A 12,198-nucleotide genomic window follows, 5' to 3' on the forward strand; every position below is an offset into this window, starting at 1 on the left:
AAATGGTTTATTTTTGTGCAGTTGGTATACACTTTTGCTTATTTTTAAAGGTTATCGTGAAGCCTTCCATTCAAATGTTGTTGCCTTGTTCACATTCAAAAAATTAACAGAAATAATTATGGCTGCTATATTCTCATTTTAATTAACATAAGATCATAATGTAGCGTGATTGTGAATCTATTTGAGTGTAATTTGGTATAGGCACTAGTTAAAGGGTAAGTTAATATTTGCCTGAATTGCTTGATCAGATTTGGAGATGAATTAAATGATAGCTACGTTCTTATTGATGCATTTAGATATTTAATATCCTCATGTTAGAAATGGTGCTATACACTAAACTAGAGTTAAACATCAGTTACCATCTATCAAAAGGTATTATAGTAGAGTAGTCAAACCTGTAACTGGCTTTGAAAACAGACTCACAGTCTATTTTTACTTCTTTTTTTTTAAGGACAAGTCAACCAATGAAAGTTTAAGTTTCTATTTCCTCTAAACTTTCAGATACTAAACCGCAAAAGATATGCAGAAGACAAGGCTCAAAAGAGAAAGTCTTCTCACAACTGCCGTCCTGTAATTCTGTTTCATATACTAACAGAGAGAACGGATTACACTAACAATGAATAAGACCTCCTGTGATATCAGCTTTGACTTTACGGGCAGATTCCTTCCCCCTGTTTTCATCTTAGTATTCATCGTTGGTCTGGTGGCTAATGGATGGGGATTGAAGTCTTTGAAGCTCAACTGGAAGAAACTGGGGGACATCAATGTTTTTGTTCTCAATCTTAGTCTTGCAGATATTTTGTACCTGCTCACACTCCCTTTTCTGATGGTGTACCATTTTATGGGGAGTAAATGGATCTTTGGAGACGCATTCTGCAAGATAACAAGATTCTGCTTCAACCTGAATTTATATGGCAGCATTGGGTTCCTTACTTGTATAAGTGTGTACAGGTACCTGGCCATTGTCCGTCCAATGAGAGCAATGGGAAGATTAACTGTCACACGGTCTGTGGCTATCTCAATCATGGTTTGGCTGTTGGTGAGCATTCAAAGTCTCCCTGACATGTTCTACATCAAGACATTTGGAAACAAGTCTGGGAAATGCTATGATACCACCAGTAAGAGATATGCTGAGGATTACCTGAACTACAGCCTCGGATGGACACTTACTGGATTTTGCATCCCCTTTCTCATCACACTGGGCTGCTATGGACATGTGATCGTCATTCTCTGCCGCAAAGATACCACTGACAAGGTACTGAAACAGAGATGCTTGAGCTTATTGCTCATATTGATTGTTCTCTTCTCTGTTTGTTACATCCCCTATCATGTACTGAAAAACCTCAACCTCTGGGCAAGAGTTCTGTCCAAACAGCCGATATGCTATGAATGGTTTAATGGAGTCTACATTGCTCATCAGATAAGTCGTGGACTTGTGTGTCTGAACAGTGCTCTCAACCCTCTGGTTTATCTTCATGTACATGAAGATATTCCTGCTCAGATCAGACAGCTGCTCCAGCGAGCTCGTCACATGTTCAGCCGTCCGCCTTCAACAAACTCTGGTAATGTGTCGATGATAGAAATGACCAATTTGAATAGCAGAGTTTAATAAATGAACCATATGTTTTACCAGTAACAAGGTAAACATTAGCATGCATTTGTAAAAAAAATTTCAAAAAATATAATTATGTTTCTAATTTCATATTTATCCCTCTCACATGTATTGTTTCAGCAGTAGTAGTGCTCTTTGAATTGCCTTGTGGCTAAAAATGCCCTATAGAAAACAGATTTGCCTTGTGCCTTGCTTGCTTTTGAATTTGCAATATGCAGCTTATGTAACCACCAAACCTCTGACTTTGCAAGAGATTGCAAGTTAGATTTCATTCATGCTAATATTTGAATTTGTGTGTGTGATTATAGTAACACAATGTGTAGCATTTAGCAATAAAGGAAATAACATAATGATTAATCAAATTAAAGTACTGTTCAAGATTATATGCAGTTGTTGTCATGTACATAATTCAGACTTGGAAAAATGTGTTTAAATACACCCCTATCTCATTTTCCACGGAGTAAATTGTCTGCTATTGCATCGTCTACTGTGATAAGACATTAATTTGTCCTGGGTCAGTGTTTGGTCTTATGTTGTTTTTTATTTTGCTGTTAACATACTAAAAATAGATATGATTCATAATGTTGTAACAATTCAGAAAATAAATGTAAGAGGGAAATTATGTTTTATAGGTAAAAGTTATGTTAACATAAGATAAACATGGGTTTACTGTAGTGTTATTCTATTATTTTTCACTGTGGTCTTATTGAATTATTGCCAGTCAGTTTTACTGCATGTGAATGTTGGCCACTTGGTGGCGCTGTTGAGACTGCGGATAGTGATGTGGAGTTGAGATGAGACTGGAGAAGAAGAGACGTGGGGGAAAAGAAAAGAAACGTAATGGCTGCATGTTAAACTGTACTGAGACCGCACTAAAAGTTATGAGAAAAACCCAGAACGTTGTTGGACTCCTTTATTCTCTTACACAAACCCACATCGTTTACATAAACAATTCTGAAGATTGCAGACAGAAAAGCGTATAGTGCATAGACTGTATATAAAATGGACGTAACATCCGTGACGTCACCCATTGGTTTGTGGACTGCTGCCTGGAAGCGAATAGTTTCGGATCTGAGCAGCGCCATCTTGAAAATGTCCGGTGAATGCCGGGTAAAATAAAAACACGGATTCTACTTATATGGGCATCAGGAGGAGCATGAGGGGCCCTCCTGAACCTGTGAACTAATCAACCTGTCAATCACGGCGTAGCCACGCCCTAATGCATACCCTGCTTTATCGTCAAATATAAAATCAGGGAGGCCAAAATTTCACAAATGAACATGATACTGCATTGAAGAAGGCTTTAAGCTAGCGATTGAGACCATAAACACATTTTGAAAACGTTTACTGAGGTTATAAATCAAGTGAGAAGTTGGTGAATTCTCCGTTGACTTGTATAGAGACGGAAGTCCTTTTGACACCAAAACGGTCGCCCCCTGGTGGCGTTTTGATAGAATGCAGTTTTAAGTTACTTCCGCGTTGGCATCATTTCAGAGGACCCGAACTCCCAGCTTGGTATAGTGGTTGTGAGGTGAGGCTCCATAGTCAGCATGATGTGTGTTGTGTTAAATCAGGAAGTTGAGGTATCTTCACAGTGTATTAACAAATGTACAGTATGTTTGAGCCACACTGAATGTAACTTAAATTGTAATCTTTCATTTGCACTTTCCTTTTAAAGCAAATCATTATTTTATGCTGTAACCTTATATTTAATGCTCTATTCTAGTTTAGTTTTTATTTTATTTTTCTCTCTTTCTATTTTTTATTCCTTTTATTATTGGTGGGGGTGTTTTGTTTTTAATTGTATTTTTTAATGTTTACATGTTTTTACTACTATTGGGTTTTATTTTTATTTTTCAAATTTTATGTTTTTTGTTTCCAATTCTTAATGTTAAATGTTTGTTTTATGTAAAGCACATTGAGCCATTGGGTATGAAATGCGCTATATAAATAAAGTTGCCTTGCCTTAGCAAAGAGGAACACGATGCTTTCAGACATTACTGAGCTACTATTTTGTCTAAGTGGAATATGTTACTACTGCTGCACTTTAGTGTCAATACATCCATATAGGCTATTTATTTATCTGCCATATATACATTCATATACTTTCATATACATATATATTTATTTTCATGTCGGCCTGTATGTATGTATCTCGCGCGATCACTGAAATCCCGTGTGGTCGCGCGAGATCCCGCACAGATCTCTAGATGTGCTGTGCGGGATTTCAATGATGTTTACAGCTTTAGCAGTAGCAGCAGAGTAAAAGCCATCAGGTAAGTGTTTATTTTACAAAACTTTCAAACTTTACAAACTTTCCAATGCATCGATTTTTGAGTAAAGATCCTATTTGTACTACTGTAGAAGTTTGATAACAATCCAGGTATTATTAGTTGGGTAATCTACGAGATACACTGGTGGTTCTGTTAGCGCCTGTACTAAGCCATTCGGCTGATGACTCTAACTTCACTATTTTGCGACCAAATGAAAAAAAAGGGCTGAGGCAGTGATTATATAGACCGCATGGTGCATATGACCCTAGGTCTAAATTACGCCGAACCATTGCTTTAAGGCTTCTTGGAGATCATCTTGACAGTCACACATCAGCAGACCACAACAACCTCATCATTAGTCATCAAATGTCAACTACCAGAAATTAAAGTGGACAGCAGCGCAACAACAACTACTGCAACTACTACAGTCACAGAGACAAGTTAAGTTCAAAGGTGCGATGGAATAAGAAAGGATGTCAGTGCTACTGAGCTGCTTGAAAAGTCATCAATGAAGATCTTTACAAAGATCTTAGCGCTGGAAGAGTCACAGTTTCAGAAGTGAGTGAAACAATATCAAACATATCAGACGTAGACTTATACACAGCCACGTTAGACAAAACATCTCCGGTAACATTGCTTGCAGCTAAACTAGCAGTAACTTTAGCAGCAAACATCTCAGTGGGGGTGGTGTTTTTTTGAGTGCCAGCATAGTGCTTGTGCTTTCATATGATTAAATGTGAGAATTCAGTGCTTTACAACCCATAGTTCCAAGTTTGAATGTTCTTTGGCAGAGTTCACATTTTACTTCATGTGGATCTTTGAATGGTTTCAACCACTCATAGCGTCCTTTTCGTTCTTTTCTCAATCTTCTCCGCAGCTCTTTCCCTCGCTTTTTTGTCTTCCTCACCACCCGCAACTCTTCACCGTCTCGCCAAATTTTTTCCTTCTCCATTCTGATATCTACTGTTTTGTTTAATTCCTTGTTTCCTTATTCCCACCACAGCTCTTACAGTTGGGAGCTTCTTTCTCTTCTTCTAGGTTAAAATGCCATAACCACACAAGGCGCCACTACCACTACCCATCAAGCCTACTGCAAGATAAAGTGAGATTAAACACGGAGGACGATCTGGAAATGATAATTGTTGTTGGATATAAAATACCAAAACACACACAACCAAAAAAAAATTCAAACATAAATTGAACAAATATAATTAAGCTCATTCACTCTGCCCACCTAAAATAGAATTTAATGCCTTAACTCCTTCAACTCCAGACATTTTAAGATACTTTTAGAGTTATCAAAAACTAAATTTAAGACTTTTCCACAGGATCCACAGAGATCCTGGAATTGTTACTGTGTTTTCCTGAAATGTTTATATGTTATATGTTTATAATATTAATATAATACAATTTTAGATTGTGCAAAATGCGTTTTTAGTTGAGTGATTCAGTTCTTTGTACCAGTGTCTAAATATTCAGTAAAAGAGAAATGACCCCTTCATATAGCTAACATAAGTCATTTCATCTGTAGCATGTTACTTATTATATTATGTTCATGTCATAAAAAATTAGCATTTGAGATTTTACCTGTGTCAAGGATTATTTATTATGTCTTTCAGTTTGTATATTACACCACTATAATCATTTGTAAACAGTGTTATATTCAGGATTCCTTTGGAATATTATGCTTTAAAGAGCAAATAATTAACCAGACTGGTCTAGTCAAGCTGCCGCTAGTGTACACAAGCTTTTATCTTATAAATTGTACATCTGAAGCACTAAAGGGTTGTGGTTACAGAGATGTAAAAACAGGAAAGCTTTGACAGGAAAGTGTTGCAATTCACAGTAAGTGTGATGCCACTGTGCATCCTCAGCTGAGATCTGATGATAATAATAATAATAATTTCCATTGTCATAGTTAGTTTCCATTAATTTAGTTTCAAAGTTTCCATTTAGTTTCCATTGTCATAGTTAATTTCCATTGTCATAGTTAACGTGACAATTGTCATTGTCACATTTTATCATTGTATTTACCCACTTTATGAAATCATATTTTCTGATTAGTCATACAGTGATATACTAGTGAACGCCAACAGGAAGCATTTTGAAAGAAAAGTTTCCTCAGTTTCTTCCACCAGAGGGGGCTCCTCGACCCCCTGGATCATCCAAACTGTTTGCACACTTTATAAAAACTATCTTATATGAGATGAATAACATCACACACATGTATTTTAAGTGCTAAAACTGCACTACAAAAACACTATTTCCAAAAGATTGTTATTTTTGAAAAAAACTAAATTCAAGTATAATAAAAACAAATATCTCAAGTAGCTGTTCTTACAAGTGTACCATGTAGTTGTCCATCTCAGCTAGTAACATTACTACAATATGAAATAGTCAGTCATTATCTTATATTGTTTGCCTAGGTATTAATTCTGCTATAATAAGTTACTTTTTTTGTTTGTTGTGCTGCCGTTTCCACATACAGATATACAGGAAATTGAGACAACCACAGCTTTTGAATTTTACAGCAAGCCTGTAGACTGATTATGACCATGCAATGTGTCTAGGGGCGGAGAAACAAGGTTTGATGCATGCTCTGCATCTCTGTTTGTTTAAAACAGGATATAGTGAGAGAAATGAAAATGTCCTATTAATACGCTGCAAACAAGAATGACATTGTTTAAGCTTTGCTGACTTTGACAAGCCCATATATACTTCAAACCATGGCAGTTATCATCTGATACTTATTCCACTTCCTCTAAACTCATGCCAACACCATTTGCTGCCACAGCTCACCTCAGCCCAAAGTCCATTTTTCCTGCTAATCTTTAAAATCAGGTCACACATATCTTTCTTGGTCATGGTTAACAGTTATATCGTTATATCTAACAGCTTAAGGAAATCCCATTTTCTGTTCATGCCCACAGTGATATTATTCTAATGAACACTCACAGGAAGCATTTTGAAAGAAACATTTCCTCACTTACTTCCAGATACCATAGCATACTTGCTTTACAGTATTTGCTGCTTTTCACGAGTCAAAATGAAGAACATCTCCAGTCCTTATATCAATTTTGACTTTGAACACAGATTCCTGCCTCCTGTTTTCATCTCAGTATTCATCTTTGGTCTGGTGGCTAATGGATGGGGATTGAAGTCTTTGCTGCAGAAATGGAGGAAACTAAAGATCATCAATGTTTTTGTTCTCAATCTTGGTTTTGCAGATATTTTGTATCTGCTCACACTCCCATTTCTGATGGTGTACTATTTCATGAAGAGTAACTGGATCTTTGGAGTCACATTCTGCAAGATAACAAGATTCTGCTTCAACCTGAATTTATATGGCAGCATTGGGTTCCTTACTTGTATAAGTGTGTACAGGTACCTGGCCACTGTCCATCCAGTGAGAGTGATGAGAAGATTAACTGTCACCCACTCTGTGGCTATCTCAATCATGGTTTGGCTGTTGGTGAGCGTTCAAAGTCTCCCTGACATGTTCTACATCAAGACATTTGGAAACACCACTGAAAGTTGCTATGATACCACCCATCAGACATACGTTGAGGATTACCTGAAATACAGCCTCGGATGGACACTCGCTGGATTTTGCATCCCCTTACTCATCACACTGGGTTGCTATGGACACATAGCTATAGTTTTATGGACCAGAAAGAGAGTTGACAAGGTACAGAAACAGAGAAGTTTGAAGTTGTTGCTCATCTTAATTCTTCTCTTCTCTGTTTGTTACATCCCCTATCATGTACTCAAGAACCTCAACCTCTGGTCAAGAGTTTTATTAAAACGGCAGATATTCTATAAATGGTCTAATACAGTCTACATAGCTCATCAGATAAGTCGTGCACTTGTGTGTCTGAACAGTGTTCTTAACCCTCTGGTTTACCTCCATGGAAATGAAGACATTCCTGCTCAGCTCAGACAGCTGCTCCAGCGAGCTTGTCCCATGTTCAGCCGTCCGCCTTCAACAAACTCTGGTAACGTGTCGTTGACACAAATGACCAATTTGAGTCACTGAGTTTAATACATGAAAAATATTTTTTTTCCGGTAGCATGTTACACATTAGTATGCATTTGCAAAAAAAAAAATGTAGTCAAAAATAATAGCTAGATTTGTAATTTCATATTTGTCCCTCTCACACGTACTGTCTCAGCAGTACTTTGAATTGCCTTGTTGCTTAAATTGTGCTGTATAAATATATGAACTTGCCTTGGCTTGTATCTTGCTTAGTTTAGTGTTTGCAATATGCAGCTTATGTAACCACCAAACCTCTGAGTTTGCATAGATTGTAAGTAAAATTTCACCAATCGTGCTAATATTTATTAATTCATGTACAATATGTAGCATAAGACAGTTAACAATAAATGACATAACATAACGGTTAATTAAATTAAAATACTGTTTAAGTTCATATTTGCTGTTGTTGAAATGTACTGTATGTATAATTCAGACTTGTATATGTGTGTTTAGGTATGCAGAGAAAAACTTTTAAGATCACTTAAATAATAAATGAATAAAGATCCCTAACCCTCTAAATGTTGAAGTCTCATGTATGTTATTATGATTGTTCAGAAAGGCTTTTAGTATTTTCTCTCAAGCAGGAACTCTACCACCAGAGGGAGACTCTTACCTTTCCATGTGTGGATGAAAAACTGCCCCTGGATCATCCAAACTGTTTGCACACTTGTAAAAAGCACATCTGAGATGACATGAATAACATACATACATCTGTACTTTAAGTACTAAGTTGTTGTACCAGTGTCACAACGGAATCATTATAAGGTGAAGGGGTGCTCTTTGTGTTGTCCCTTAACATAACAATACTCATTTGATGGTATAACTACTTATTATATCGTATTTAAGTAATAAGAATTTAGGATTTGAAACTTTACTTGGGTCAAGGAGTATTCATTATAATTAACCAGGCTGGTCCCGTCATCTTATAAATTGTACATTTGAAGCACTAAAGGGTTGTGGTTGCAGAAATGTATGAACAGGAAAGCTTTGACAGGAAAGTGTTGTGTGTTGCAATCCACAGTAAGTGCGATGTCACTGTGATATGCATGATCAGCCGAGAGCTGATAAGGACAGTGCAGTACATGGAACGGTTTGGCTTTTTACATGTTAAGAGAAAAACGTGGCTACATGCATCCTGTGATATTTGTAAAAAGCATCTAACATGAGATGAATAACATCAAACACCTGTACTTAAAGCGCTCTAACTGCACTGCAAAAAACACCATTTCCCAATAGGAGAAATATTCTTATATTTTCATTTAAAATCGTATCTGACCTCTTTTGAGTACAATTTGTACCCGTTTTTTTTTCTCAGATTGAGATTGACGTCAGTTAAGATTTTAATGTTAATTTATTTATGAAACAAATGTCTTGTGACGGCCTGCCCCTCTGTCTGCTCATTGGCTGTGTGACTTCCCTCCGTGGAGGTTGGGACAGGTCGTCGGGCCAGTTTGCCTCACCTGTGGGTGTATGGGGAACCGGGGATTTATGGGCTGTCTGACCATTTGGTCTCTCTCTTGCTGCCTTGCTGCTGGTAAGCTTTGTGGTTTGCACTTCATCTCTCATCTTATCTCATTTGTGTGGTCTCAAGTAGAGGCTGTACAGGAAGTCTTCTCTGAAACCAAAAGGTCACAATTCATTTTGTCTTACTACTCTTATTTTTCATCAGAGTTTTTGGAAAACACCAGTGTACTCACGGAGGGAAGGATCTGTAATGACTGATTTGCAGAAGACAGAATGAATAAGACATCCTGTGTAATCAGCTTTGACTTCACGAGCAGATTCCTGCCACCTGTTTACATCTCAGTATTCATCTTTGGTCTGGTGGCTAATGGATGGGGATTGAAGTCTTTGCTGCAGAAATGGAGGAAACTAAAGATCATCAATGTTTTTGTTCTGAACCTTGGCCTTGCAGATATTTTGTACCTGCTCACACTCCCTTTTCTGATGGTGTACCATTTTATGGGGAGTAAATGGATCTTTGGAGTCACATTCTGCAAGATAACAAGATTCTGCTTCAACCTGAATTTATATGGCAGCATTGGGTTCCTTACTTGTATAAGTGTGTACAGGTACCTGGCCATTGTCCATCCAGTGAGAGTGATGGGAAGATTAACTGTCACCCACTCTGTGGCTATCTCAATCATTGTTTGGCTGTTGGTGAGCGTTCAAAGTCTTCCTGACATGTTCTACACCAAGACATTTGGAAACGAGTCTGGGAAATGCTACGAAACCACCAGGAAGAGATTTGTTGAGGATTACCTGAAATACAGCCTCGGATGGACACTTACTGGATTTTGCATCCCCTTTCTCATCACACTGGGCTGCTATGGACATGTGATTGTCATTCTCCACTGCAAAGATACCACTGACAAGGTACTGAAACAGAGATGCTTGAGATTATTGCTCATTTTAATTATTCTCTTCTCTGTTTGTTACATCCCCTATCATGTACTGAAAAACCTCAACCTCTGGGTAAGAGTTCTGTCCAAACAGCGGATATGCAATGAATGGTTTAATAGAGTCTACGTAGCTCATCAGATAAGTCGTGGACTTGTGTGTCTGAACAGTGCTCTCAACCCTCTGGTTTATCTTCATGTACATGAAGATATTCCTGCTCAGCTCAGACAGCTGCTCCAGCGAGCTCGTCACATGTTCAGCCGTCAGCCTTCAGCAAACTCTGGTAATGTGTCGATGACACAAATGACCAATTTGAGTCACTGAGTTTAATACACGAAAAATATTTTTTTCCGTTAGCATGTTACACATTAGTATGCATTTGCAAAAAAAATAATGTAATTTCATATTTGTCCCTCTCACACGTACTGTCTCAGCAGTACTTTGAATTGCCTTGTTGCTTAAATTGTGCTGTATAAATATATGAACTTGCCTTGGCTTGTATCTTGCTTAGTTTAGTGTTTGCAATATGCAGTTTATGTAACCACCAAACCTCTGAGTTTGCATAGATTGTAAGTAAAATTTCACCAATCGTGCTAATATTTATTAATTCATGTACAATATGTAGCATAAGACAGTTAACAATAAATGACATAACATAACGGTTAATTAAATTAAAATACTGTTTAAGTTCATATTTGCTGTTGTTGTCATGTACTGTATGTATAATTCAGACTTGTATATGTTTGTTTATGTATGCAGAGAAAAACTTAAAATCACTTAAATAATACATGAATAAATATCCCTAACCCTCTAAATTTAGAAGTCTCATGTATGTTATTATGATTGTTCAGAAAGGCTTTTAGTATTTTCTCTCAAGTAGAAACTCTACCACCAGAGGGAGACTCTTACCTTTCCATGTGTGGATGAAAAACTGCCCCTGGATCATCCAAACTGTTTGCACACTTGTAAAAAGCACATCTGAGATGACATGAATAACATACATACATCTGTACTTTAAGTACTACGTTTTTGTACCAGTGTCACAACGGAATCATTATAAGGTGAAGGGGTGCTCTTTGTGTTAACCCTTAACATAACAATACTCATTTGATGGTATAACTACTTATTATATCGTATTTAAGTAATAAGAATTTAGGATTTGAAACTTTACTTGGGTCAAGGAGTATTCATTATAATTAACCAGGCTGGTCCCGTCATCTTATAAATTGTACATTTGAAGCACTAAAGGGTTGTGGTTGCAGAAATATATAAACAGGAAAGCTTTGACAGGAAAGTGTTGTGTGTTGCAATCCACAGTAAGTGCGATGTCACTGTTATGCATGATCAGCCGAGAGCTGATAAGGACAGTGCAGTACATGGAACGGTGTGGCTTTTTACATGTTAAGAGAAAAACGTGACTACATGCATCCTGTGATATTTGTAAAAAGCATCTAACATGAGATGAATAACATCAAACACCTGTACTTAAAGTGCTCTAACTGCACTGCAAAAACACCATTTCCCAATAGGAGAAATGAATCTTATATTTTCATTTAAAATCGTATCTGACCTCTTTTGAGTACAATTTGTACAAGTTTTTTTTTCTCAGATTGAGATTAACGTCAGTTAAGATTTTAATGTTAATTTCTTTATGAAACAAATGTCTTGTGACGGCCTGCCCCTCTGTCTGCTCATTGGCTATGTGACTTCCCTGGGTGGAGGTTGGGACAGGTCTTCGGGCCAGTTTGCCTCGCCTGTGGGTGTATGGGGAACCGGGGATTTAAGGGCTGTCTGACCATTTGGTCTCTCTCTTGCTGCCTCCAGACTGAGACACAGGCTTCCACCTGCCATGTGGAACTAAGTATTATTTCCTCCTG

The 12,198-nt window shown here is 37.4% G+C and overlaps 3 protein-coding genes across 3 annotated transcripts; all 3 read left to right on the forward strand.

Moving 5' to 3' along the window:
- Positions 1–616: 616 nt before the first annotated feature.
- Positions 617–1,609, forward strand: LOC133987714 (P2Y purinoceptor 1-like). The gene has a single exon (XM_062427158.1). It carries the CDS (start codon positions 617–619, stop codon positions 1,607–1,609), a length of 993 nt encoding a protein of 330 aa, XP_062283142.1.
- Positions 1,610–6,913: 5,304 nt separating this feature from the next.
- LOC133988132 (P2Y purinoceptor 1-like) lies at positions 6,914–8,264 on the forward strand. Its single transcript, XM_062427684.1, has one exon. It carries the CDS (start codon positions 6,932–6,934, stop codon positions 7,919–7,921), a length of 990 nt encoding a protein of 329 aa, XP_062283668.1. The 5' UTR covers positions 6,914–6,931; the 3' UTR covers positions 7,922–8,264.
- Positions 8,265–9,658: 1,394 nt separating this feature from the next.
- LOC133987715 (P2Y purinoceptor 1-like) lies at positions 9,659–10,645 on the forward strand. Its single transcript, XM_062427159.1, has one exon. The coding sequence runs from the start codon at positions 9,659–9,661 to the stop codon at positions 10,643–10,645; it is 987 nt and encodes a 328-aa protein (XP_062283143.1).
- Positions 10,646–12,198: the final 1,553 nt, after the last annotated feature.

This window comes from Scomber scombrus, chromosome 10 (genome assembly GCF_963691925.1).
Source record: "Scomber scombrus chromosome 10, fScoSco1.1, whole genome shotgun sequence".
Lineage (NCBI taxonomy): Eukaryota > Metazoa > Chordata > Actinopteri > Scombriformes > Scombridae > Scomber > Scomber scombrus.